The 23,448-nt window shown below is 42.5% G+C and overlaps 1 protein-coding gene and 1 pseudogene across 1 annotated transcript in view; both read left to right on the top strand.

Moving 5' to 3' along the window:
* The window catches only part of DMGDH (dimethylglycine dehydrogenase), a 45,286-nt gene extending 22,374 nt beyond the window's left edge, over window positions 1–22,912 (top strand). The window contains exons 11-15 of the mRNA XM_087815430.1: window positions 491–708; window positions 2,062–2,219; window positions 5,454–5,513; window positions 17,078–17,212; window positions 22,470–22,912. Of these exons, the coding sequence (XP_087671556.1) occupies window positions 491–708; window positions 2,062–2,219; window positions 5,454–5,513; window positions 17,078–17,212; window positions 22,470–22,685 (787 nt within the window). The 3' untranslated portion in view covers window positions 22,686–22,912. The remainder of the gene's footprint in view (window positions 1–490; window positions 709–2,061; window positions 2,220–5,453; window positions 5,514–17,077; window positions 17,213–22,469) is intronic.
* Window positions 3,843–4,604, top strand: LOC148093481 (DNA damage-regulated autophagy modulator protein 2 pseudogene; annotated as a pseudogene).
* Window positions 22,913–23,448: the final 536 nt, after the last annotated feature.

The raw sequence follows: 23,448 nt of genomic DNA, 5'->3' as shown, positions 1-23,448 counted from the left end.
CCAATAACTCATCAAGACAGAAATTGGAACCAGTCTTTAGAGTTTTTATATTTTCCTTGTGCTTGTCAAAGCAATTCTGTGTCTGGTGGCAGGCACATTATTAACTTTTGGCAGCAGGGACGTGCCTCCTGTGTACAGGTATTAGAGAAAATTCGAGTTTAAATTAATTTTTGAAGATTGAGTCATTAGTTTAAATGCAATAGGGCTGTCACTATTTAAAATAATTGTGTGGCAGAGCTCATTTAGATTGAAGGATCCTTCTGTACTGTGAAAAATTACCCCCAATTTATATACGCCGGTGGTTTATAGAGAATCACTTCACATCTCTGGGACTCAGTTTCTTCAACTTTAAAAATTAGGTGATTATATGAAACGACACTCTGGGGACTTTCTGGTCATTCTAGACACAGAACATGTCTTCAGAGAAATAATGTTACCAACATGCATTATTCAAGCAAGATTCAGCACAGTGTTTATGACTCAAATGCAGATGGATTGAAGAAGAGGCAGCCAGAGGTGGATATGATGTTGAAATTAAAAACATAACCGATGAGCTGGGAGTCCTTGGAGTTGCAGGGCCACATGCAAGAAAGGTCCTTCAGAAACTGACCTCTGAAGATCTTAGTGATGATGCCTTCAAGTTTCTTCAAACTAAGTCCTTAAAGGTTTCCAACATTCCTGTCACTGCTATTAGGATATCCTATACTGGTAAGAATCAGAAAATAACCTGGAGTGAGTCTCTAAAGTTTAAAAGAAGCTACCAGAAATGCCCTCTCTCTCTCTCCCTCCCTTCCCTCTCTCCCTCTCTCCTCAGTATAATTTTGGAGGAAGATTTCTCCTGCCCAAATTTCATGACAATTCTGTCTCTGCACTTCTCTTCTGAGAGAGTCATTCCACAGGTTCCCAGTTGTCCTAGAGCTGCCTACCATTTGTAAGAGTAGATAAGAGAATGGGAAGACGACAGCTGCTGAAATGGTTGGGAGGGTAGACAGAATATTTAGGCTAGTTCCCTCTATCTGGTAACATTCAAGATCACCTCCAGTAAATCGTCTCCCACAGAGACCGTCTTGAGTGGGTCTGGCACCTCTCTTGCAGCATTGCTGTTCTCCTTCTTTCTTTCTAGACTCAATGTGCATTAGGAAATCTTCATATAGCACCTAACCTTGCACACAGTAGGTATTCAAAACAGAGTTGAATGAATTTTCGTTCTTCAGCTCCCATTGGTGCTCTGGGCTCACTTCCAACTCCCTCGGGGCCTCCTTGCCCTTTCACGGAGGAGTCCCTGGTGTCAGGCATTTGTTCAGTTACGTGTCGCTCGCCTGGTGGTGTCCTGGAAAACACGTCACCGCTAGCCCTCGACATTGGGAACAAGGAGAACACACAGCATAGAGGCCATGGCCCTTCCCTGGCATCCGTGCACCTTTTCCCCACCCTCTTCTACCTACCCTTGGCAACATGGTCACCAGAATGAAGCAGAAGCAGAATAAAAAATAAGTAGGCTGGGTTGGGTTTCATTTCCTTTGGTTTTTGCCTGCAGCTCTAATGGTGAAAGACATGACCAAGTGGGGAAGAAAGGGCGGGTTAGGGGGGTTAGAGGCCATGACTATCCCACAGTGAAGACTATTTTAGTGAATGTCAGGTGCTTATTGTTTTAAGCCTTGTGATTTGGGGGCAAGGAGCTAGGAGTGGAGGTGCCTAAACCTTGAACCCCTTATCTGGATGAACTGTGCCATGGTGATCACTCAACATTAGGCAGCCGGGGTCAAGGGTCAAGGTGAACTCCTGCTGCACCGCAGCCTTTCTAGGCCATGTGAGGATTGTCCTAGAGAGCGCCCTCTGCGCCAGAGACGGGACTGGGCACGCACGCACCTGCCACATGGCAGCCTCCTGGGCAGTGGGCTTTTGTTGGAACTTTTTTTTATGAACTGGTCTTTTAAAACTCAGCAACGTCTGTGTTGCATAAATGGAATCTCTCTACTTATTTATGTGTTTCAGCTAAAGCACGTTAGACCTTGTGACCGTTGTTCTTACTCTGATGTGGCACTTGTGGGGTCATTTCAGGTGAGCTGGGCTGGGAGCTGTACCACAGACGAGAAGATTCTGCCGCACTCTACGAGGCCATCATGGGTGCAGGCCAGGAGGAGGGGATCGACAACTTCGGAACATACGCCATGAATGTTTTAAGGCTGGAGAAAGCATTCAGAGCCTGGGGGTCGGAGGTTTGAAATGCTAGCGTCTTCATAAAAATGTTGTTTATTGTATCTGATTTTTATATAAGGGCTAGTTTCATTCGTTTTGGGGTTTTTTTCATTATTTTTATAAGGGCTAGTTTTAACTGCTTTAACATTGGCTCTGATTGTAGGAGAAATTATGTGTTATTCGATAACTTTATTTAATTAGGGGAAGAGGTTTTTCTTTTCAATTTCCCAGTTGAAAGTTCAGTGGAATTATGACATAATGTTTATTCTGCCTAATTCCTCCTGTTGGCAGAGAGCCCTGGACACCCGTCCCTGACTGTGTGGAGCTGTGGCTGCTCCGAGGGGCCTGCCTTCCCCACACGACTGGGGACCGCCTTTCAGATCCCCCCTCCCCCGTCATGACGCCCATTCTCATTTCCTTCTTGTCACGTTCCTCTTGGGGAAATGACACCAATAGTCTCTTTCTGGGAGCAGAGCTGATGTTCTAGGATGTGTTGTCTAGCCTACTTCTACCACTGATAATAGGAGGTAAAAAGTTCTATTTGTACAGTGTCACACCGTTTTCATATGCGTGGTTTCACATACCTTCTCAGCTCTCCTGACTACTGGCGATTCTTGGACAAGGGGTCGGGAGCCGGGGTATCTAAGTTACCCCCATTCTGCACACTGAGAAACAGTAAACAGCTTGGCTCGGGTTACACGAAGAGGCCAAGCTAAGGCTCAGACCCTTTCTTCTGTTTTATCTCCCATATAGCAGGCTCTCTCTGGACCCCTGAATTTTTTCAGACCCCTAGTTGTTTCCTTAGAGGACAGTGGGGTTTTAGGCTTGAGAGGGGAGGTGAGGAAGAGTGGTAAAGGATGCCCTTTAGAGCGGGGTCTCTGGGGTTTGAATTTACACTCCACCGCATATGTGGCCTTGACTCTCCAGCCTCTGCTCGCTTTCCTATGAAATACAGATCATTTTTCTCCTTCAGAATTATAGCTAATAGTCTATAAAGTGCCGAGCACACAATAGGATGAATTTAGCTGGAGAGCAAAGTGGGTTTGAGGTGGGGAGGGCAGCCTCCTGGAGCCACCTGAGAAGGGCCCTGGGGACTATCTGCAGGAGAGATGCTCCGTTACGGGATTGCCAGCCTGCAGCCAGGGCCCTAGACGAGGCGCGGGCAGAAACAGGGCGGCTCTGTGCCCGCCCGCTGCCCAGAGCTGCAGAAGCAGCCTTGGGAGGCGGCATTGCTCCACCCTCCTGCCCTTCTGTCTCCCGCGCCCTCCCTGGATGTCCCGGCAGTGCCAGCGCGCCCTCTAGTGGTGTCACAGCCGGCCGGCCGCTGGGCTGTGTTTTAATCCCCTCCCCCCCCAGAGAAATTCTAAAACTTGGAGCAGATAAAAAATGCTTTCAGAGTTGCTCAAATCAATTAGAAAATATAAGATCACGTTTTATATCACGTGAAACAAGTCTATATTACTCCTCTGGCTTATGCTACTGGCCTGTTGTCGTTTTTAAAAAGTTTGGCTACTTTTTATGAGGTTTAGAGAAGTTCTCTGGGAGCGAAAGTGACCCAAATAAGACAACAAGACAAACAAACAAGATCCATCACCTCCAGATTCAGTCCCAAGTAGTGGCTTCAGCTCATGAAGCATACGGTGATGACTCAGCTGTGTTTGAAGAGACTGAGGCCCATCTCCGCCCAGCCTGCAGGCTCGGCCCCGTGGTCAGCCCTGGTGGCGCTCCTAGCAAGCATAAGGGACTCATCTTATTACCGGTGGCATTTAAATATGAAATTTAAAAACTGTAACTGCGGTTTGGATTCATGGATCGTCAAAGAAAGGAGAGAACATAGGACCTACACGGGGCAGGTTTGGGCAGATGTGAAGACTTGGACTGCGGAGTTGTTTAGGACTTTCTGTTGTGGGAAACTTCCAGAAAACAGCCTTTCTTACTGTGTATGTACGTGGAGCTGTGCTCGCCTTCACTCTGGGCTCCTTGCACGTGTTTGCTCAGACCACCCTTTCCTACCAACGCAGCGCAGGATTCATGGCAAACAAGCCCTTGGGCCAGATACCGGGGGAGTAAGTGCACACAGCGAGCCAACTGTTCATCGCCTTTGTGGTGGCGGCTTTGGCTCAGATGTGGCACCGACTGCCCTGGAACCCGAGGACAAAGGTCATGTGCTTCCTGGGCTCATGGCTACAGCAGAAGGGCCTATGTCATTCTCCATCTTTGGTTTTTTTCCTGACTTATATTCATGATTTTCAGAAAATTTCTTTAAGGCTAGAAGCCAATTTACAGGGATTAACTAACCCTCTATGACACAGCTCCCTGTCCTATTAACAGTGAGCGAACCCACCTGCTGTCGGGGTGCATGAGGAAATGATAAAATATCTCTGCGACGATTATGATTCCCAGGGCTCAGGGAACATTCGTAAATTACTCCTTCTGCTCTGGAATTTTCAACCAATTAATCAAGGCTGACAGTGTCGTTGATGGGTCCCGATAATCAAGAGACAGGAATGAAGCCATTTTAGAAATTATCCTAAAGGATATCTTCAAGAGGATCATGTGAAAACATTTATGCCTAGTTTGAATCCCAGAAAAGGAAACCTAAGGAGAAAGAAAGGAAGAGAGAGAGAGAGAGAGAGAGAGAAAGAGAGAAAGAGAGAAAGAGAGAAAGAGAGAAAGAGAGAAAGAAAGAGAGAAAGAAAGAAAGAAAGAAAGAAAGAAAGAAAGAAAGAAAGAAAGAAAGAGAAAGAAAGAAAGAAAGAAAAGAAAGATAGATTGAGCTTCAACCTCTGTTTTTCCCTTGTCTCTTTTCCTAAACTCTGTAGGAGTCATTTTCCTACCACCTGCTTTCTCCTCTATTTATCCTGATTCCTGGCTGTGAGATAAGTAAATTAAGTCATAATTTCTCAAAACCTAATTATGCTAAATCATTACATAAAAATATATGAGAGTCTTGTTTCTGGGAGGAGCATCATGTGGTGGTGACCCTCGGATATTTATTATAATAAAACTCATGGAAACAAACTGTGAATGTTAGGTTTTGCTTTGCTGTTGAAATGATAACTGAAAGGCTACATTTGAATTTTAGATTTTAAAAAAATCTCTTTAAAGACCAGCCCATAATTTTCCTTTTTCACAATCTATATTCAAAATCAAAAAGTATTCTCTTTCCTAAAAAAAAAAAAAAAAAAAATACTTGAAAGTCACTGAAATTATTTTCACTTGTCTAAGATTTAAACCGTGTGTTTCCCTTTTAGATGAACTGTGATACAAATCCCTTGGAAGCTGGACTGGAATATTTTGTAAAGCTAAACAAGGTATGTTTACATTCCAAAGTGTACTTGAAGTAAATCTTAAAATTATGCTGTCTCATGACAGAGCCTTGCTTTAAAATTTAACCAAGTGTGATTATAGGACAAATGAGTTGGATGGAAATACTAAGCATTGCTCAAGTGCTTCATATTAAGCTTTGTCAAAATTTGGTATCAGTTCGATCTCTTGCAGCGTGCTTGTAGAGGTAAGAGCTGATTCCAACAACTTTAAAGCCTAAATCTACATTCTAAGATAAACGTTAGTAAGGATAAGATGTCAGCGGACATCCTTGTAAAACCTGGTGGCTTGTGAAGCCACACATCAGCTAGTCAGACATGCTGCATTGCTGGATCTCCCGGGTGCTCCCAGCACAGAGCAGCTCACTTCAGCACATCTGTCTGTCTGCTTGCTAAGCATCTCTGTACGTAACTGCAACATCTGAGTATAAGCAAATGAGACATTTCAGATGTGTTCAGCATAAAATTGGTATTTACTGAGAAGCCAATACAGGCCCAAAGAATCATAACTGATATTGGCATTCTAAAGGGAACTCCTACCCCAGTGGTTTTCGAAGTGCAGTCCTCAGGCAGAACACATCAGCATCATCTGGGAGCTTGTGAGAAATGCAGCTGCTTAGGCTCCACCCCAGGCCTGCTAAACCAGAATCTCTGGGGGTCAGGCCAAGAAATTGGTTTTACCAAGCTGCAGGGGATTCTGGTGCAGCTGAAGTTTGAGAAGCGCCACCCTACATAATTATTATGGAAAAGCATATTATGAGGCCAACTTATTATAGCTTAGCTTAGTTATACAAGCCCTATAAACATATGTATGAGGTTATCCCATGCTTGTGGACGGGATGTTGTGTTTCTCCAAAACTCATGTGCTGAAGCCCAGATCTTAACCCCCATAATGTGATGCTATTTGGAGGTGGGGCCTTTGTGAGGTAATTAGGTTTAGATGAGATCGTGAGGTGGGGCCCCCGTGTTGGAATTTGTGTTCTTATGAGAAGAGGAAGGGACCAGAGGCTCCCTCTCTGTACATGTAAGGACACAGCGAGAAGGCGACCATCTGCAAGCCAGGGAGAGGGCACTTAGAGGGGGACTGAATTGCCTGGCACTTTGATCGTGGACTTCCCAGCCTCCAGGACTGTGAGAAATAAATTCCTGTTGCTTAAGCCACCCAGCCTGTGGCGCTTTGTTACAGCAGCTCTCTCTGACTGAGACACCCATTGAGCAGCGTCTTGGTTACTGTGAGAGCTCGATGGAGCTGTGGTTAGGTTGTAAGTTGGAACAACAGCTATTGCCGTTCCGGATACTTGTGAGAATTCCAGTAACAAACCGTCCTGCCTTAGGTGCTAATAAGCTAAAGTAAAGGCTGTTTTCCCATCCTATGGAAATATGGGAGCACACATGCATATGAATCAGGCTAAGGAAACTTTTTTAATGCCCCTGCTTCAGTTCCCAAATTCTGAGCTAAGATAGTAACATAAACATGTATATTTACAGTATTGAATTTTAGAAAAAGAGCCTCCTCCTAAAGGGCTTTAAAGGGAATATCTTTCTGTGCATATTCCCCTTGACTTTTATTTTTATGATGTACCATCTGCCTCCAGACCAGAGGAGGCAGGTGCTTGGAATTCAAGTAGACCCTGGCAGCAGATTGCTCCTGATAACAGAAGTCTTGGGTTAGCTGTTTCAAATAAGGGTAAAAATGGCCTGGCTCTTGAAAGCACTAAAGCTCCACTGTTGGTCGCCGATAGGTAAATAGATAACTGTCTCTTTTGCTCAGTGTTTGGATATTATTGTTTGGGAATAAGGCATAGATAAATTATCTCTTCGTATTGAAAATGGATTTTAAAACTCCCTTTATGGTTGTAAGCAGGTGTGGATTGCGTATTTATTAGTTCCTCTAAATTATTTCAATAGCCAAAGCCCAGCTCAGAACTAAGTTAGTTGAACAGATCATGATTTTGATTGACGGTGGTGTGTTTTTATGACTTCTGAATTGTTGCTCCTCATTCTGGTGTCACAAAGTTAATGTCTGATGCTCTCACTGGGTGAAGGTCTGTGCAGCACCAGGACCTGGACCTACCTGAGCCAGCCTTTTTCAATTATGTTGACTCAGGTGGTTAGTGGGTGTCAACTGAGCCAAGCTGGTGCTTGCTCATTTCCAACAGGGGAATAGGTTGGGTCAGCTTTGTTTAGATCCTGCAGACATACCCGATTTTATTGCTGTTCGCTTTATTGGTCTTCCAGATATCGTGGATTTTTTTAGAAAGGGAAGGCAAGGCCTCGATGCTTGAATATTGCAATAAAGCAAGTTGTAGTCCTGCTGCTGGTGGAGAGCCTTGCCTTCCATTTGTAAAAAACACAACATCTATGAAGCAGAATAAAGCGAAGAGCAGTAGAACCAGGTGTGCCGGGCCCTTAAGCATTTACGTAATGATTGTTTGAGCCGTAGTATGAAGAAAAACGCAGAGATGCAACTGTGTCACAACTAGGAGGGCCTGCAGATCGCTCAGTGCCACCTCCTCGCTTGAGGGGAGGAAACGGACGGCAGAGAGGCGCAGCCAGCAGGGTTCGCCCAGGCTGGGCTCTGACCTCCCTGTAGTGCCTTCTCACCCGTCACTTTGCCCAGCAGGTCCTTTCCCATAAAAAGCTTACCAGCCTTGAACAACTGCCCAGGAATGCCTTTTTTGGAGAACATATATCATAGAGTTTACATGGACCCCACTCCATTAACTGATACTTCCCATAGTCATGTTTTTGTTATGACAAATTCTGAGATTCATGGTGGGATCAGAATAGCTGCATTGCCCATTTTAAGAAGGAAAAGAGGTGAGGAAGGAGATGGACCATTAGGCTTCATAAGGGCAAATTGAGTTCTTGTCAAACGGGTATAAAAGTAGAGAAAAGAAAACTGGAATAATGAAGAAATCTTAGACGGCCAAGGAAGGTGGTGTGACAGTGCTTGCCTTCCTTCCTTCCAGTTGTTTGAGCCGCAGTCCCCATGGCACTGGCTTCAGTGAAGCAGGTTAACACCTGTGCAAAATTCACTCATCTAGTTAACATTAAGTTTCATTTACTGAACACCTTTCTACACCACAGGGTTAAAGTTATAACTCCTGGTTGCTCTCAGATCTCGTGAAGCTTGGAACAGATGGCATTTCAGGAACTAACGCTGTAGGAAACACTGTTAGCAGTAATTGTGAAAATATGGTCCACGGGAGGAGGGTTGTTTAGCTGCACAAAACAGCACCATCCTGTGGAGAGTGAGCAGAGGCCTGGAAAGGAAGCGCGAGCCAGGGCTGCGATGCAGGGGAAAATAACCGAACGCTTGTATCTGCTTTTAGAGTCCCTCAGCTGAAACCCCTTTACCTGAAACTCATATCATTGTTCCTATTGGTATTAGAATTTGTTCCAAAGGAAGTTACTTTCGGGGGGAAAGGTTAGTGGCTTTTTTTTTTTTTTTTTAAATGGAAGAAATGCATTAATCAAGAGCAAAAGGAAAATCAGCTGCCTTAAAATGGAGTCATATGTATTCTTGGAATTTTCCTCTTGGAATTACTGAATCTTTGTCCATTTCCAAAGAACCTCAGCCAAGATTCACAGAGAATCAAGTACTGAGTGTAATGTGTTTAAACCAGATCAGAATATTTTTTCTGAAGATCCCCCATCCCCCTGCTTCTCTCCCTCTCTTTCCCTGTCTTGGGTTTCTAACCAGAGAAATGGAATAAAATGTAATATATATTAATCACAAGTTAGAAGACAATGTTGATTCTAGAAAATATAGGGTCTCTCTTTGTAGAAAAATTATTTAGAGCCTGACTATTCAGTAAGCAAAACGAAACAAAAAGCAGTACAGTAGCAGAGAGCTTATCCCCAGGCCTACTACATCCTCAGTATTCAATAAATATTAGAATTTTAAAAAATATGTCTGTATTGGTTTCAGAGAGAGGAAGGGAGAGATAGAGATAGAAACATCAATGATGAGAGAGTCATTGATCGGCTGCCCACAGCCCAGGCGTGTGCCCTGACTGGGAATCAAACCCCGATCTCCTGCATCCTGGGTCGATGCTGAACCACTGAGTCACGCCCCACTGGGCAATATTAGCATTTTTAAAACATCAAAGTGGAACTAAATCACTATTGACAAGAAGTTAGAAGGGAATTTTTAATATGCTACAGTGGTAAAAGTACCCAACTCTGTTGAGGATATTTTAGGTAAATAGTAGTAGCAATTGAGGAGACAGAAAATTTTCAGTGACTCTCAGTCTTGGCTACATGTTAGAATCATCTGGAGTATGAGTCTTTTAAACCATACGATGCTTTTCTTTTCTTTTTTGCCTACTTGCAAACTAATTCCCATCGTGCTCCCCAGTAAACGGAATTATAATGATATTTCAAAGAAGCTACCAGCATTCCCCACACTATGTTCAGCAGAATATTCTCATATTTTTAAAAATTTATTTAATTTTCTTTTTTATAGCTGAGTAGTATTCCATTGTATAAATACCACAGCTTTTTTATCCACTCATCTACTGATGGGCACTTGGGCTGCTTCTAAATCTTGGCTGCTGTAAATAACTCTGCAATGAACATAGGAGAGCATGTATTCTTTCCAGTTAACGTTTCGGGATTCTTCAAGTGTATTTCCAGAAGTGGCATCACTGGGTCAAAAGGCAGCTCCATTTTTAATTTTTTGAGGAACCTCCATAGTGTTTTCCACAGTGGCTGCCCCAGTCTGCATTCCCCCCAGCAGTGTACTAGGGTTCCCCTTTCCCCACACCCTCGCCAGCACATGTCGTTTGTTGACTTGTTGATGGAGCCATTCTGCCAGGTGTGAGGTGACACCTCACTGTGGCTTTAATTTGCATCTCTGATGATTAGCGACGTTGAGCATTTTCTCATGTGTCTCTTGGCCATCTGTATGTCCTCTTTGGAGAAGTGTCTATTCAGGTCCTCTGCCCATTTTTAAAATTGGGTGGTTTGTTTTTTGGTGTTGAGCTTTATATAAACCCTTATAAGAGGTTTTATATAAAGACCTTATATATTAACCCCTTATCAGATGTATCATTGGAGAATATGTTCTCCCGTTCCGTAGGTTGTCATTTCATTTTGTTGATGGTTTCCTTTGCTGTGCAAAAACTTTTTAGGTTGATGTAGTCTCATTTATTTATTTATTTTTGTTTCCCTTACCTGCAGTGATATATCCAAAAAAATATTGCTACGAGAAAAGTCAGAGATTTTACAGCCCATGTTTTCTTCTAGGATTTTTATGGTTTCAAGTCTAACATTTAAGTCTTTAATCCATTTTGAGTTTATTCTTGTATATGGTGTGAGAAGGTGGTCTAGCTTTTTTTTTTTTTGGCATGTATCTGTCCAATTTTTTTCAATACCATTTATTTCATAGAGTATCTTTATCCCATTGTATGTTCTTGCCCCCTTTGTAAAATTCAAACAACTTTGGAAAAGAAAAAAGTTGCAGGGCTCTCACAACCTGATTTAAGCTACAGTAATAAGACAGGACGGTCTTGATATCAAGAAAGGCAAATACAGATGCTCCTCAACTTACTATTCATTGTAAGTTGAAATATATCAAAAATATAATAGATCTAACCTATCAAACATCATAGCTTAGCCTTGCCTACCTTGAACGGGCTCAGAACACTTACATTAGCTACAGTTGGGCAAAATCATCTCTCTGCCAGTGCCCAGCATTACAAGGGAGGATCGTACAGGTCTTTTGGAGAAAGACCAAAATTCAAAGTACACTTTCTACTGAATGAATATTGATTTTGTGCCATCATAAAGTCGAAAAATCGTTAAGTCAAACACTTATAAATTGGGGGTCACCTGTAGATCAATATAACATAGTGGAGTCCAGAAACAGACCCAAACATATACAAACAACTGATTTTTGACAAAAGTACAAAGGCAATGCAGTTCAGAATGCAAAGCCTTTTTAACAAATGGTGCAGGAGACAATTGGATGTTTATATGCTAAAAAATAAACTTTGTATCTGGCACCAGATAAAAAAATTAAGTAAAAATTAATCATAGACTTAAATGTAAAAAAGATGACAAAACCCCTAGGGATAACAGCAGGAATTCTTTGTGATTCTGTGTTAGGCAAAGATTTCTTAGATATACACCAAAAGCATGATACATGAAAGAATAAATTAATAAGGACTTAAAAAATTCAAAAATTAAAAGCTTCTGCTCTTTGAAAGATACTATTAGACAAGTGAAAAGACAAGACACAGACTGGGGAAAAATATTTGCAAAGCATGTATCTAAAAAAGAACTCGTGCCTGGAATACATAAAGAACTTCCAAAACTCAAAAGAAAAACAGTTAAAAATGAGTAAAAGAGTTCACCAGACACTTCACATAAAAAGAGATAGGAATGGTAGACAAGTGCAGAAAAAGGTGTTTGATGTCAGTCATTAAGGAAATAAATGAAACTCTGATGAGATACTGCTACATGTCTCTTAGAATAACTGAAGTTAAAGAGACTGACCGACACCAGTGTTTGGCGAGGACGTGGGAGAGCAGGAACCCCCACATGCTGCTGGTGGGAATGTAAAACAAAGTGGTGCACCCCTTTATAACACAGTTTCTTAAAAAGTTAACATACACCTGCCATTTTATCCAGCCATTTCTCCCCTAGCTATTCACCCAAGAAAGAAAGGAAGCATGTGCCCATACAAATACTTGTACACAAATGTTCATAGGCATTTTATTTATAATCGCCTTAAGCTGGAAACAACTTAAAAGTTCATCAATGAGTGTGTAAACAAATATACACTCATTGGATTCCTAGTATAAAAAGGAATAATCTATTGGTACACATAACGCCACAGATGAGTCTCGAACTAATTATGCTGAGTGAAAGAATCCAAATCAAGAGTAATTATTGTATGATTGCATTTATATAAACTAGAAAATACAAAGTAATTTTTAGTGACAAAAAGTTCCTTGTGGGCACGAGGGGGTGTAGGGAGGGCTGGGAGATAGAGGCATGAACAGACTTCTGGGGATGAGGGACATATTCATCATCTTCATCGTGGTGACGGTTTCATGAGCATACACATGCATTAAAACTTATCAAATGGTATACTTTTAATATGTAAATTTATTGCATGTTTAGTTAAGCTGTTGAAATTAAAATAATAAAATAAAAGCAATCTAGAGAATTACTTCCAATCATTTCTAGACCAGGGTATAAATCCTCTCCTGGCCCGTAAGAGCCTACTTACTACCCTGACTCTCTATGAGAACCTTCCTTCTGCTACAATTGAATTTGACTTTAGCTACAGCTGAGAACTCTCCTTTGCCCTGACAATCATGGACAAAAATATACTGGTTTATTTCATTTCCATATACTTTTAGCTAATGTATGTGCTTTTAATAGAGCTAATAAGGGATGAGTAGTTACATTTCACTTAAAATCTACTTAAAGCTTTCATCTATGTGGATGTTATGTTTAGTATGTATTACAGGTGGCTGTTTTAATAGCTCTTATTGCTCTTTAAAATCACTAAATTAAATATATATATAAGCTGAGGCTATTTTTAAGCTATAGTCTCAGTACCCTAGAAATGTATGTTTCTCAAAGACATGAGTAGCTATTTATACAGTTAATTTGGCAGTGACTCATTAAAGAAATGTATTTCTGTTCTCAGGTCATCTTGAAAGCACCAGTTTTAATCACAGCACTTACTTTCAGACATATTTTCCTCTGTCACTTATAATTAATAACTATATAATAAAATCTACAGTCTTGGGAGTAAAGCCAAGTAAAATGAGAATGAAATGCCATTGCCCTACTTTAAATCTTCCCAAGTCAGGCACCAGGTTAACTTGGGAAGGGAGGGTTGTCTCGAGGGGCGGGTGTCACCTCGTATCTGTGCTTTAAGTATGTGTTCCTTACATTTAATTGAGTTTCTATTGTTTGTTAGAGTATTGTTTTCATTCATGTCTGAGAATAATATTGCTCACAAGGTCACTTCCTAATTCAGGGATATGTAGATATAGATTTCAAATTTCATTAGTATTAACCTTCAGAGTATTTTCAAATCCTTTTATGTAGCACAAAAATATTGTTATGTAGAGAATATATTTCAAAATAGGTTGAGGCTACCTAGAAATAATTTCAAAGAAATATTCTTTAGATTATTTACATCGGCTGTGTCTGCCAATGATAGTCTCCAGGTACAGTCATTAATTAAAAAAATATATGGATAAAACCTAAAGGCGCTGAGTTATATTGCCATGTCCCTGAGCCTTAACTTGGCTGGGCCTCTCTTTTCCATAAACTGGGGCAAAACTGTCTATCTCATAGGAATGTCGTGAGGATTAAATGAGCTCATGAATGTACACCCTCAGCATAGTGTCTAGCACATAGCAAGTGCCTAATAAATTGTAAATATTATTTATTAATATTATTTCTTTTTACTGAATTTATTACTTTAATTTTTCTCTTCTAAAAGAAGTATTCTGAGGTTGTCTCCCCTTTTCCTGTTTCTTGTGATTAGCTGATACCTTATGTCTCTGCTTCAACTTGGGTAAAATTGTGCATTTGGGAAAGGTTGAGTTAGGCTCCTCTTCTAGCACATCTCATTCCCCTTACCCTCCCCCCAGCACCTGCCCCAGTAGCTCTCACCCAGCACCCCCAAAAGACCCATTTCTGAAAGCTCTGGTTGTGGCCAGCTTTCACCACAGCCCCTCCAAGGCTATAGCAGATATTGGCTTAAATGCCTCGGTGGAGGCCCCTCATAGTAGATGAAATGAACAGAGCTGGGACTCCTGAGAGCTTCAGTCTTAATCAGTTTGTTGATTTCTTTGGCCAAGTTCATTCACTTCTTTTAGACCTCAAATGGACCATCTGAGGGTTCTTGTAAAGATAAAATTATAATGTAAGTGCAGGACTTCTGGGAAAGGCTATGCAGACAATAGGTACCACGAAACCTCATCTTTAACAATTCAGTTCCAACTACTTCCTCTACAGAACTGTTGCTGACACAATGCCACCCCACCCGCTCTCCCACCCCAGAGAGAATTGATCTTATGCTTTCCTGAGCCCCTATTGTAAAGACCCCTGTCAGTATCTGTTTGCTTGCATTTCTGCCTTCATACATTACACATTCTTGTTTCAAATTTACAAAATGCTGTGGTTTTTACACTCTTACTGAACCAACAGAACCAACATTGAGTCATATTTCAAACTGATGTAGCTCATTTGTGTGCTATCATGTGTCCTGTTCTACCATGTTTCCAGTGATCTCAAACTATTCTCCTTTCTCCTGATGTGTTATAACATCATCGCGGAGATATGACTTTCAAGAGTGGGCATGCTGCGACGTGGAGGGAAGAGGTCACATCTCCGCAGAGGCCTCCTAGAAGCTATAAAACCATGTTCTCTTTAGCTCCAAATACCCTGTGTGTGACACAGTTTATGATACACAGCAGGGGGTAATAACAGTTGAGTAAATAATAGAAAATTCTTTACTAGGGACTCAGGAAGACCCAAAACCTTCAAGATCTGAATGAATCTCTTACAGTAAAGATTCAGATTTCATAACAGGAGATAAAGAGGCTATTTGGGATCTCTGGGCACTCCACAAATCACACTATGTAGTGTGCATTGGCCTCTCTCATTGTTGTGAGTGCTTTTCCACAGAACCAAGTGTGAGAGCAGATGGGAACTCTAAAAAGCTCCCCTTGTCATTTACCCATGATGTAAGTCTTCTTTAAAAAAAAAAGAAAAGAAACTGTTAATGTTGTTATGGAGTTCTTTCTGTATTTACATATCCATATGTTAACTATAGTGAACATTGGTTTGCTATGACTTTTGTTATCATAAATTTTTCCTACATATGAATTCAAATGAGTCAGGCTCTTTCCTGTGGGCTTGTTTCCTTCTTTCCCCTGGTAGTTCTGTCTTAAATAACACGGGGTCTAGTCTTCTTTGAATTTTTATATGGCTTCATAATAAAACTTTATGATTAGTTCTCACCATCAGGATCACACTGGGAAGGGGAAAGAATTGGACTTTCACTTTGCAATTATTTTAACCTTGGTGAGTGGAAACTTTCATTAGCTTCCTGTGCAGGTCAGCAATTTAAAGTTGCAATATCCATAAAAATCATACTTCATCGTGGGCCTGTCCTAGAAGTTCTGAATTAGTAAAGGAGTGAACTGGGGGTGTCAGGCAGAGAGTGTGGGAGGACCCCTCCTGCTGCTTAACGGAGAGATTAAGAGGACTTATTGTATCCAACTCAAAATGTGTTGTGTGCAGGAAGAGCCCTAAAAATCCTAAATGCTGGTGGCAGAGGACATTTTTGGCATGAAATGTTGTTTCCTCTCTTCTTTGGTCAATGAAGTTGTTGTTGAACAAAGTTATTGTTCCTCCCCTCCCCTCCCCTCCCCTCCCCTCCCCTCCCCCTCCCCTCCCCCCTCCCCCTCCTCCCCCCCTCCCCTCCCCTCCAGTAGTCTGTATATGAGAGCTGTTTTGAGAATTTCATTTTCCACGTTGTAACTCTAATTACACCTCCCTCACGGAGGTGTGACTTGCATGTCACAAACCCCCTTTCCCCGTAAGATAGGAGACGCCTGTTTGAACACGCTGAGTGTAGACGCCTCGCCCGGCTCCGTCCTGCCCTCGGCCCTGGCTAGTTTCTCACGCTTCCCTGCCTTCTGGTTGGGTCGGATGGTACCTCCGCTGATGAGTTATTGCTCGCCTGCTCGCTGTAAGGTGATACTGATAAATGCAGAAGTCCTGGAGTTTGCATGGTTCCTCCTTTTTTCACACGTAAGGTTGGATTCAAGGTTATCCCTGTAACAGTGTCACTCCCGTCACTCGCCTTGCACTGGGAGTAACCCTGAGCGTGCCCACAGGGACGTTTCGGGAACAGGACTGTCATCTGTCATCTGTTGCATGGAAGGAGAAACAAAAGGTGGAAAAGCGCGATGCTGGGGAATAAGCTCTTTGATCAAATGCCTGTGTCTGAGTGATTTCGTCACCGCACAGGCCTGGCTCAGTGCCTCACGGGGCTCAGCACGCTTCCCAGTGAACTAATGAGCGCAAGCCAGTCGGTTAATACGTTCCCAGACCGTTATTCTGAAGAAGGGAAAAGACATGGGCGTTTGGGGGTTGCCTTTGACACCACGTTTCAGAAAGTGAATTTCCCCCTGTGGGAGGCTTACTGCACGGAGAGTCCGAGGAGGGCGCTGCTCACTGCCAGCCGGGACCTCCGTCCAGGACCATGAGACAAGGGTCACTTCTACAGTCCCCCACCCCCAAATCACACCTTATTTTTTTGTCCAGGTGGTTCGGGTAAAATTGCTCTCACAAGTTATTCCCCCTAAGTCTCACCCGTTTCAAAGGAACGGGTGCCGGATACTGTCATTTGAGACTAAGGGATATTTGTTAGACGTTTGATCCAATCTGTATTTTTATTGACTGTGTCATTGGCGAGGAAATAGCAAAGACAAGCTTGCACGCTTGCATCTCTGACCTTGCCCGCGCTGATGCTCATTCATCATCATCATGTTGGGTTCCCGCAGCCCGCGGACTTCATAGGGAAGCAGGCGCTGAGGCGGATTAAAGCGGCGGGGCTGAGGCGGAGGCTGGTCTGCCTCACCTTGGCCACGGACGACGTGGATCCCGAGGGCAATGAAAGCGTCTGGTGCGACGGCAAGGTGAGTGCGGAGGGCCGGCGGCCGCCCCGCTTCCCCGCAGCGGAAACTCTCCCGTCTCTGTTCCCTTGTAGAGCTTTGCTCGTTTGATCTCTTTGTGGGATGACACGCTTGATTTCTGAGCTGTCATTCAAGAAACAGGAATCAATTACCTTAAAGGAAAACGAAATGTTACGCATTTTTGAAAACATAAAATTCATATGCTTTGATTAAAGAAAAGAAACCCAAGGACGTGAAGTACATTCGACAATGAAGAAGGTATGATTTAGGGGTAAAAGTGTCTATTTGCTCACCACATCCCTCCCTATCTGTGAATGCAAGAGACGGATTTTATAAAGAATTTGGCATTCTGACTTAGCGTCTCTCAGATGAAGGCGATTCTAACCTTAGCATGTTAACGGAAAAAGAATTTCCAAATGAAAGTATCTATGACAATAAAGGGAAGAACCTTAGAGAGTAAAGGGAAGGTAGAAACCACGTGGTTCTTCAGGAAGCACCAACTGACCTCCCTTTGGGATGTTACATCACATCCTCGCTCGGAATTCAGTGAAACAGGTAACTCGCCCGTAGGCTTCATTTCCACCACTTTTCATGACTATTTGTACAACCCGTTTTAGCTCAAGATTTTACTGCCTTTTGGCTGGTGTTAAGGGAGCTGTAGGGCACTTGATTTAGACCGTGGGGTGGGCACAGGGCCTTGACCTAAATGCCAGTTCATATTGAATAGTATCTGCTTGGTCAATACCCAACATCTCAGAAAGGGTTTTCTCTCATGCACTGCAGCCTAGTTCATATTTGTTTCCATTTCCCCCATCTCTTCAGTGACGAAAAGAGCACTGGAGGTGGGGGAAGCCGGTGGGGTTAAATATCAGCCTTTGGATTACTAAAGAAATGGTCATTTGGGCTGAGGCATGGGTCAGCTGGACATAGAATTAACATCTACAGAGTTCCTACTATGTGCAGGATGTCTTTTATGTACTCTCCAATCTGATTTTACCACATCCCTCCCAGCTATGTGTGATCATCTTCATTTTGATGAGGCTTTGGGCTCAGAGAGGTGAAGTAACTTGCCTGAGGTTACACAGCTCGTGACTGAGGGAGCTGATTTCTGACCCAGGTGTCGTTGGACTTTGAATTGCGTAGCCTTTCTGCTAAGCCATGCTGAATACCCCAGTTCCCTGTCTTCTCTGTCTCTGCTGATGTCCCACTATATTCTCTGCAGCACCAATGATCTACCCAGTCCTTAGCCATCTGAGTAGCAGCTGGGTGTTATTAGACACTGGGAAGCCAACAGGCTTTTCCCAGATCTCAAGCTCTGTCTTAAGCCCCTCACCTGGAATTGTGCTGAGTTTGTCCTTCTGTGACCATTCCTACTCTTACCTCACTGCTCCCCCTTCCTCCTTCTCTTCTAAACCTCTTGCTCAAACCTCTTTTATTTTTTTTAAAAAAAATATCTTTATTGATTTTAGAGAGAGAAAGGGAGAGGGAGAGAGAGATAGAAACATCAGTGGTGAGAGAGTCATTGATCGGCTGCCTCCTGCCCGCCCCCTGCTGGCGATCGAGCCGGCAACCCGGGCATGTGCCCTGACTGGGAATTGAACCCCGATCTCCTGGATCCTAGGTCGACGCTCGACCGCTGAGCCATGCCGGCCGGGCTCAGCCCTCTTTTCTTAATCGGCTCTTCCTCCAGTTTCAAATTTGCCCACGATTTCCACTGGTAACCAACCACCTCTGCCACGAACTAACTGCTCACCCTGACCTAAGCCTCTCTGGGCCTCAGTTTTCTCATCTATAAAATGAAGCCACTGGAGAAGATAATGTCTCAGGTTCTTCCCACCTCTCATTAATTTTTTCTTAGTGATTCTATTTCTCCCACCTTCTCTTTCATTTTACATTTTCACTCTATTTTCAGCCGGCTTCCTCGGTCTTCATAATCCAGTGCCCATCCTTCACTAACTGTCTGTTTTACTGGGCCCCAGGATGACAGCTTACCCCATAATATTCTATATGCAGCCACACATCAGCCGGGGTGAGCTGACAGCTATCTTAAATACGATGAGACCCTAGTTAAAGTCAAAAAACCTGGACACCTGTGCTTTAAGTGTACACAATGTTATGTGTTAACTTTATCTCAAAGCTGGGGGGGGGTGGGGAACCCAAGTTCCATTTTTGAACCTGCCTTTGCCGTATCTCTGTACTGAGTTTACATGCTCATTGTTCATCTTTCCTGCCGCTGCCACCTGCTTACCGAGATGCTAATCTGCTTGTAGGATCCTTTATTAATAATAAATCTCTCAGTTTCCTGTACCCGCTCCTCTGCTCTTCGGTGCTTAGTAGGGTCTCCATTCTGTCATGCGGATGACCCTCTTTAGGCTCTAGAATGATATGAAATAGGTTTTGCTCTTTATTTCCTGACTTTGTCTGGACTTGCGCTGCCTTTGGTATTTGTCATTCCATTATTGCAAATATTTCCAGCGGGAGAGAGGGCACAGATGTATTCACGTACTCAACAAGCTTTTGTCGAGTGTTCACTGTGTGCCAGAAATATTCCAGGGATGCTGCAGGGAACAAAATAGGCAAGAATCTCTGCCCCCATGGAGTTGAGATTCCAGGGCAAGGAGAGAGAGACAATGAACATAATAAAATAAGTGGCATGTCAGAGCATGATTAGCACCCTGAGGAAAAGTAAAGTCCAATTGGAGATGAGCAGTGCTGGGGAGAGGGATTATAATTTTAAATAAGGTTTAATTTTTTAAAAATCAGGGCACAAAGGTGGGAACGGGAAGAGGTTTCATTAGTTATAAAAGCAGCTTTGCTGGTGAGTTTTGAAGAAGTTTATGAAGAAGGAAGTTTGGAGAATTTAGAAAGTCTTCTTTTTCATTATTCATAAACTAAAACACCACAGAAATACAATTTATCACCCAATTTAAATTATGTGACTGCCCTCAAAGGCCATTTACCATGTTACCTTCTCTAGTCAGTTAGGGGCGTCTTCAAGTCTCGTAAGAGAAGAATGAAAAAAGGCTAAAAATAAATGAGGCTTGTTTACATTGGTAGAAAGAAGGCCAGTGTTTGATTTCACGAAGAATATGGGAACGAGTGTGTACTAGGCAGGGGGTGAGGGCAGGTCATTCCTGTGATTCACGGAGACAAAACAGGCAACAAATTTAATTGAATCTGGAAGATTCTAAGGTAGAAACAATGTAAAAGTTATGCTAGAAAAAAATCCTTCCCTGGATATTTAGCAATAGGATAAATGGAACTGCCAAACTTCTAAAATACTCTGGGCAACTAACTCCTAGGTTGGAGAGGAATTAAAGGAGAAATGAAAGTAATGAAGCAGAAAGCAAAGCATTCGATAAATATTTGTAAAATAGCCTTCACAAAATAAATATGCTATTTCTTTAACTTAACGCAGAAGGAACTGCTGGGATGTTGAGACAGGAAGGCCTGAGGACATGGTGTACATGGTCTTGGACGAGTGATTGTGGGGTTTGGACTCAGTGAGTTAGGGGATTGGGCCCAGAGACTTGCTCAGGCCTCCTCCTGTTTCCTTAAGATGCCTGAGCAAGTCAGATCAACTTTCCCAGGGCTCCAAACACAGATCCCTGGTTTACAGCCTGGGAAGTGAAACCAGAGTGACCAAGAGAGTCTTTCAAAAAGCAGTGACTGAAACTCCAACACCCCCGACCCAGATCGCTGTCTTGTACCACCTAACTATGACCCGGAGGAGAAGATATTGTTATCTCAGCAATACTCTGGCAGTTAATAATCTGCAAGAGAGAAGCCTTTGCTAATGAATGCATTCATGTTTGTTTGTTTTTAATGAACCAGTTCTCACCATAACGAGTTCAGAAATGTCATGGAGAGCTTCTGAATTGGGATTTCAATGAGATAATTAAAAACTTGGGCTGCAGAGATAGGAGTCTATTTAACGTCATGAAAGTGCAGCATCTAAAAGACTAGACATACTCTCACAGGACTGTTGACTCCCGTGGGTGCTTTGCTGAGGCAGCTGAACCGTCACCAGGCTGACGCACGGTCATGAGCGTTTGGGCAGCGGCTAGGGGCGGCCCCTGCGCCAGCCTCGAGGCTGGGGGTCAGCGCCGCGACGTGTGGCCAGAGGCCGCTTTGAGTGGGGCTATGAATCAGATTATGCTTTTGTTGTCTTTTACTTTTTTAAATGTGGCATTTTAACCTGACATATATATTTTGCATTTTAATCTGCTTTTCCTTCTCTTTCAACCTTTCCTTTAGATCGGTTTCCATTAATCCTCTTATCTTCTAATCAGGCTTGTTATGTAGAATTTTTTTGCGTGTGTGTGTGGCATAAAGCTTTGGTTTTCCTCTCCTAAGTCTGAGCCCTTGTCCAGTATCTTTCACTTGCTGCCTTCCAAAGTCACGTCATTCCAGCCTCCTTAAATTGCATTATTTGCTCCTAAAGCTCACCCAGGAAGGTTTCCTCCCCCATCTCCACCCACCTAACTCACCCGCCTTTAAAGTGTGGAACAAATCCTGGCGTAATTATGTCGCCCGTCTTGACTACGTATTATATTTTCTTGTATCTCTATGTTAATTCTTTGACGAGCCTGGAAGCTCATGAGTGTGGGAACAGGCCTCTACTAATTCTCCAGCGCGTACAGGGTAGAGCCAGAGAGGGCTAAAGTTAACATTTATTCGAGGCCTAGCAGGTGCTGGGAATTGTTAATGCCACTTGTAAGCATATAGAATGGGTACCTTCCATTGACTATATATTGATAAATAGTTTAATTGAGCACTACTTTGAGCTCATTTTCTGACAACCTCCCCCCCCCCCAACACACACTAGGGACAGTTAACTAAGTTTGCATATGGGGTTTTAGATTTTTTTCCCATATATTTACTATTGCCATGCTGTTAATAGAAGATAATTTTTTAAAAAGTTTAAAATGAAAATATTCCATTCTTCCTTTTATTAGATCTCTTGGCATGAAACTGCACAAAATACTGCCAGGTATTAAGAAACTAGGTGTTATTATTTAAAAATGAAAAATGTCAAAGTAATATAGGTACGTACTTTGAGAATCACTTTTCATAATTTGTAAATGTTCATTAATTTTCTCAAAAAAGTGAAGGTTTCCTCCTGGTGTTATACCCACAGACAGCGTATCATAAAACTGTCAGATTGTGAGTTGAATCTATAATTTAAGTGTTTTCATCTGGAGGAAGGAGCCCAAAGCTGTGACCAAGATACTGAAGATCGCTGGGCCTTGTTTTCCAGGTGGTTGGCAACACGACCTCTGGAAGCTACAGCTACAGCATCCAGAAGAGCCTGGCCTTTGCATACGTCCCCGTAGAGCTGAGTAAGGTAGGACAGCAAGTGGAAGTTGAACTCTTAGGCAAGCATTACCCAGCAGTCGTCATACAAGAACCCCTGGTACTGACGGAACCAACCCGAAACCGGCTTCAGAAAAAAGGTGGAATGGACAAAATCTGAAAAAGACCTTCAGCAGCCCACTGAATTATGGTTGCTATGCGACTGTACGCAAAATTATAATTGGCTTGCAGGGAAGCAGGGATAATTAGGGATTCATTTCAAAATTATCAAAATCTAGATTTAGAATCTTAAACCCTTCCTCCTGTTTTCTCAGCAAGATCAAATAATGGATTAGGGCTTTACATTGTTGTTTCAAATGAAGAAATTAAAAATGAATGTTTTTATCACCCTGTATTGTTGCTTATGAAATTCAATCAGTAAAACATTTAAGTATTTGCTAATTAACATACAATCATTCTTACAACAGAATTAGAGGACATTATATAATTTTAGGAGCATATGCATATGGTTCTTATTAGCTGAAAACAGATTAATTATGTTTTACATAAAAACAAAGGCAATACTGTTACTGGATTTACTGCATTGAGAAATATCTTCTTAGTTGATAAGGAATAGTTTTAATTTTTCACAATATATCTTTCATCAAAATAGTAAAATTTAATACTGATATATAACATTTTTTTTAAATCCTCACCAGAGGAATGAGGATATTTTTTTCCATTGATTTTTTTTTTTTTTTTTAGAGAGAGTAGAAGGGGGCGAGGGGAGGGAGAGAGGAAACATCAATGTGAGAGACACATTGACTGGCTGCCTCCCACTCACCCAGACTGGGCGCGGGGATGGGACCTGCAACCCACGTACATGCTTTGATGGAGTCAAACCCGAGACCCGTCAGGGGCACAGGCCAACCCTCCAACCACTG

The sequence above is a fragment of the Miniopterus natalensis genome, chromosome 3 (genome assembly GCF_054644295.1).
Source record: "Miniopterus natalensis isolate mMinNat1 chromosome 3, mMinNat1.hap1, whole genome shotgun sequence".
Lineage (NCBI taxonomy): Eukaryota > Metazoa > Chordata > Mammalia > Chiroptera > Miniopteridae > Miniopterus > Miniopterus natalensis.
Note: the sequence above shows the minus strand (reverse complement) of the source record. Positions and strands in the feature narration are given on the sequence as shown.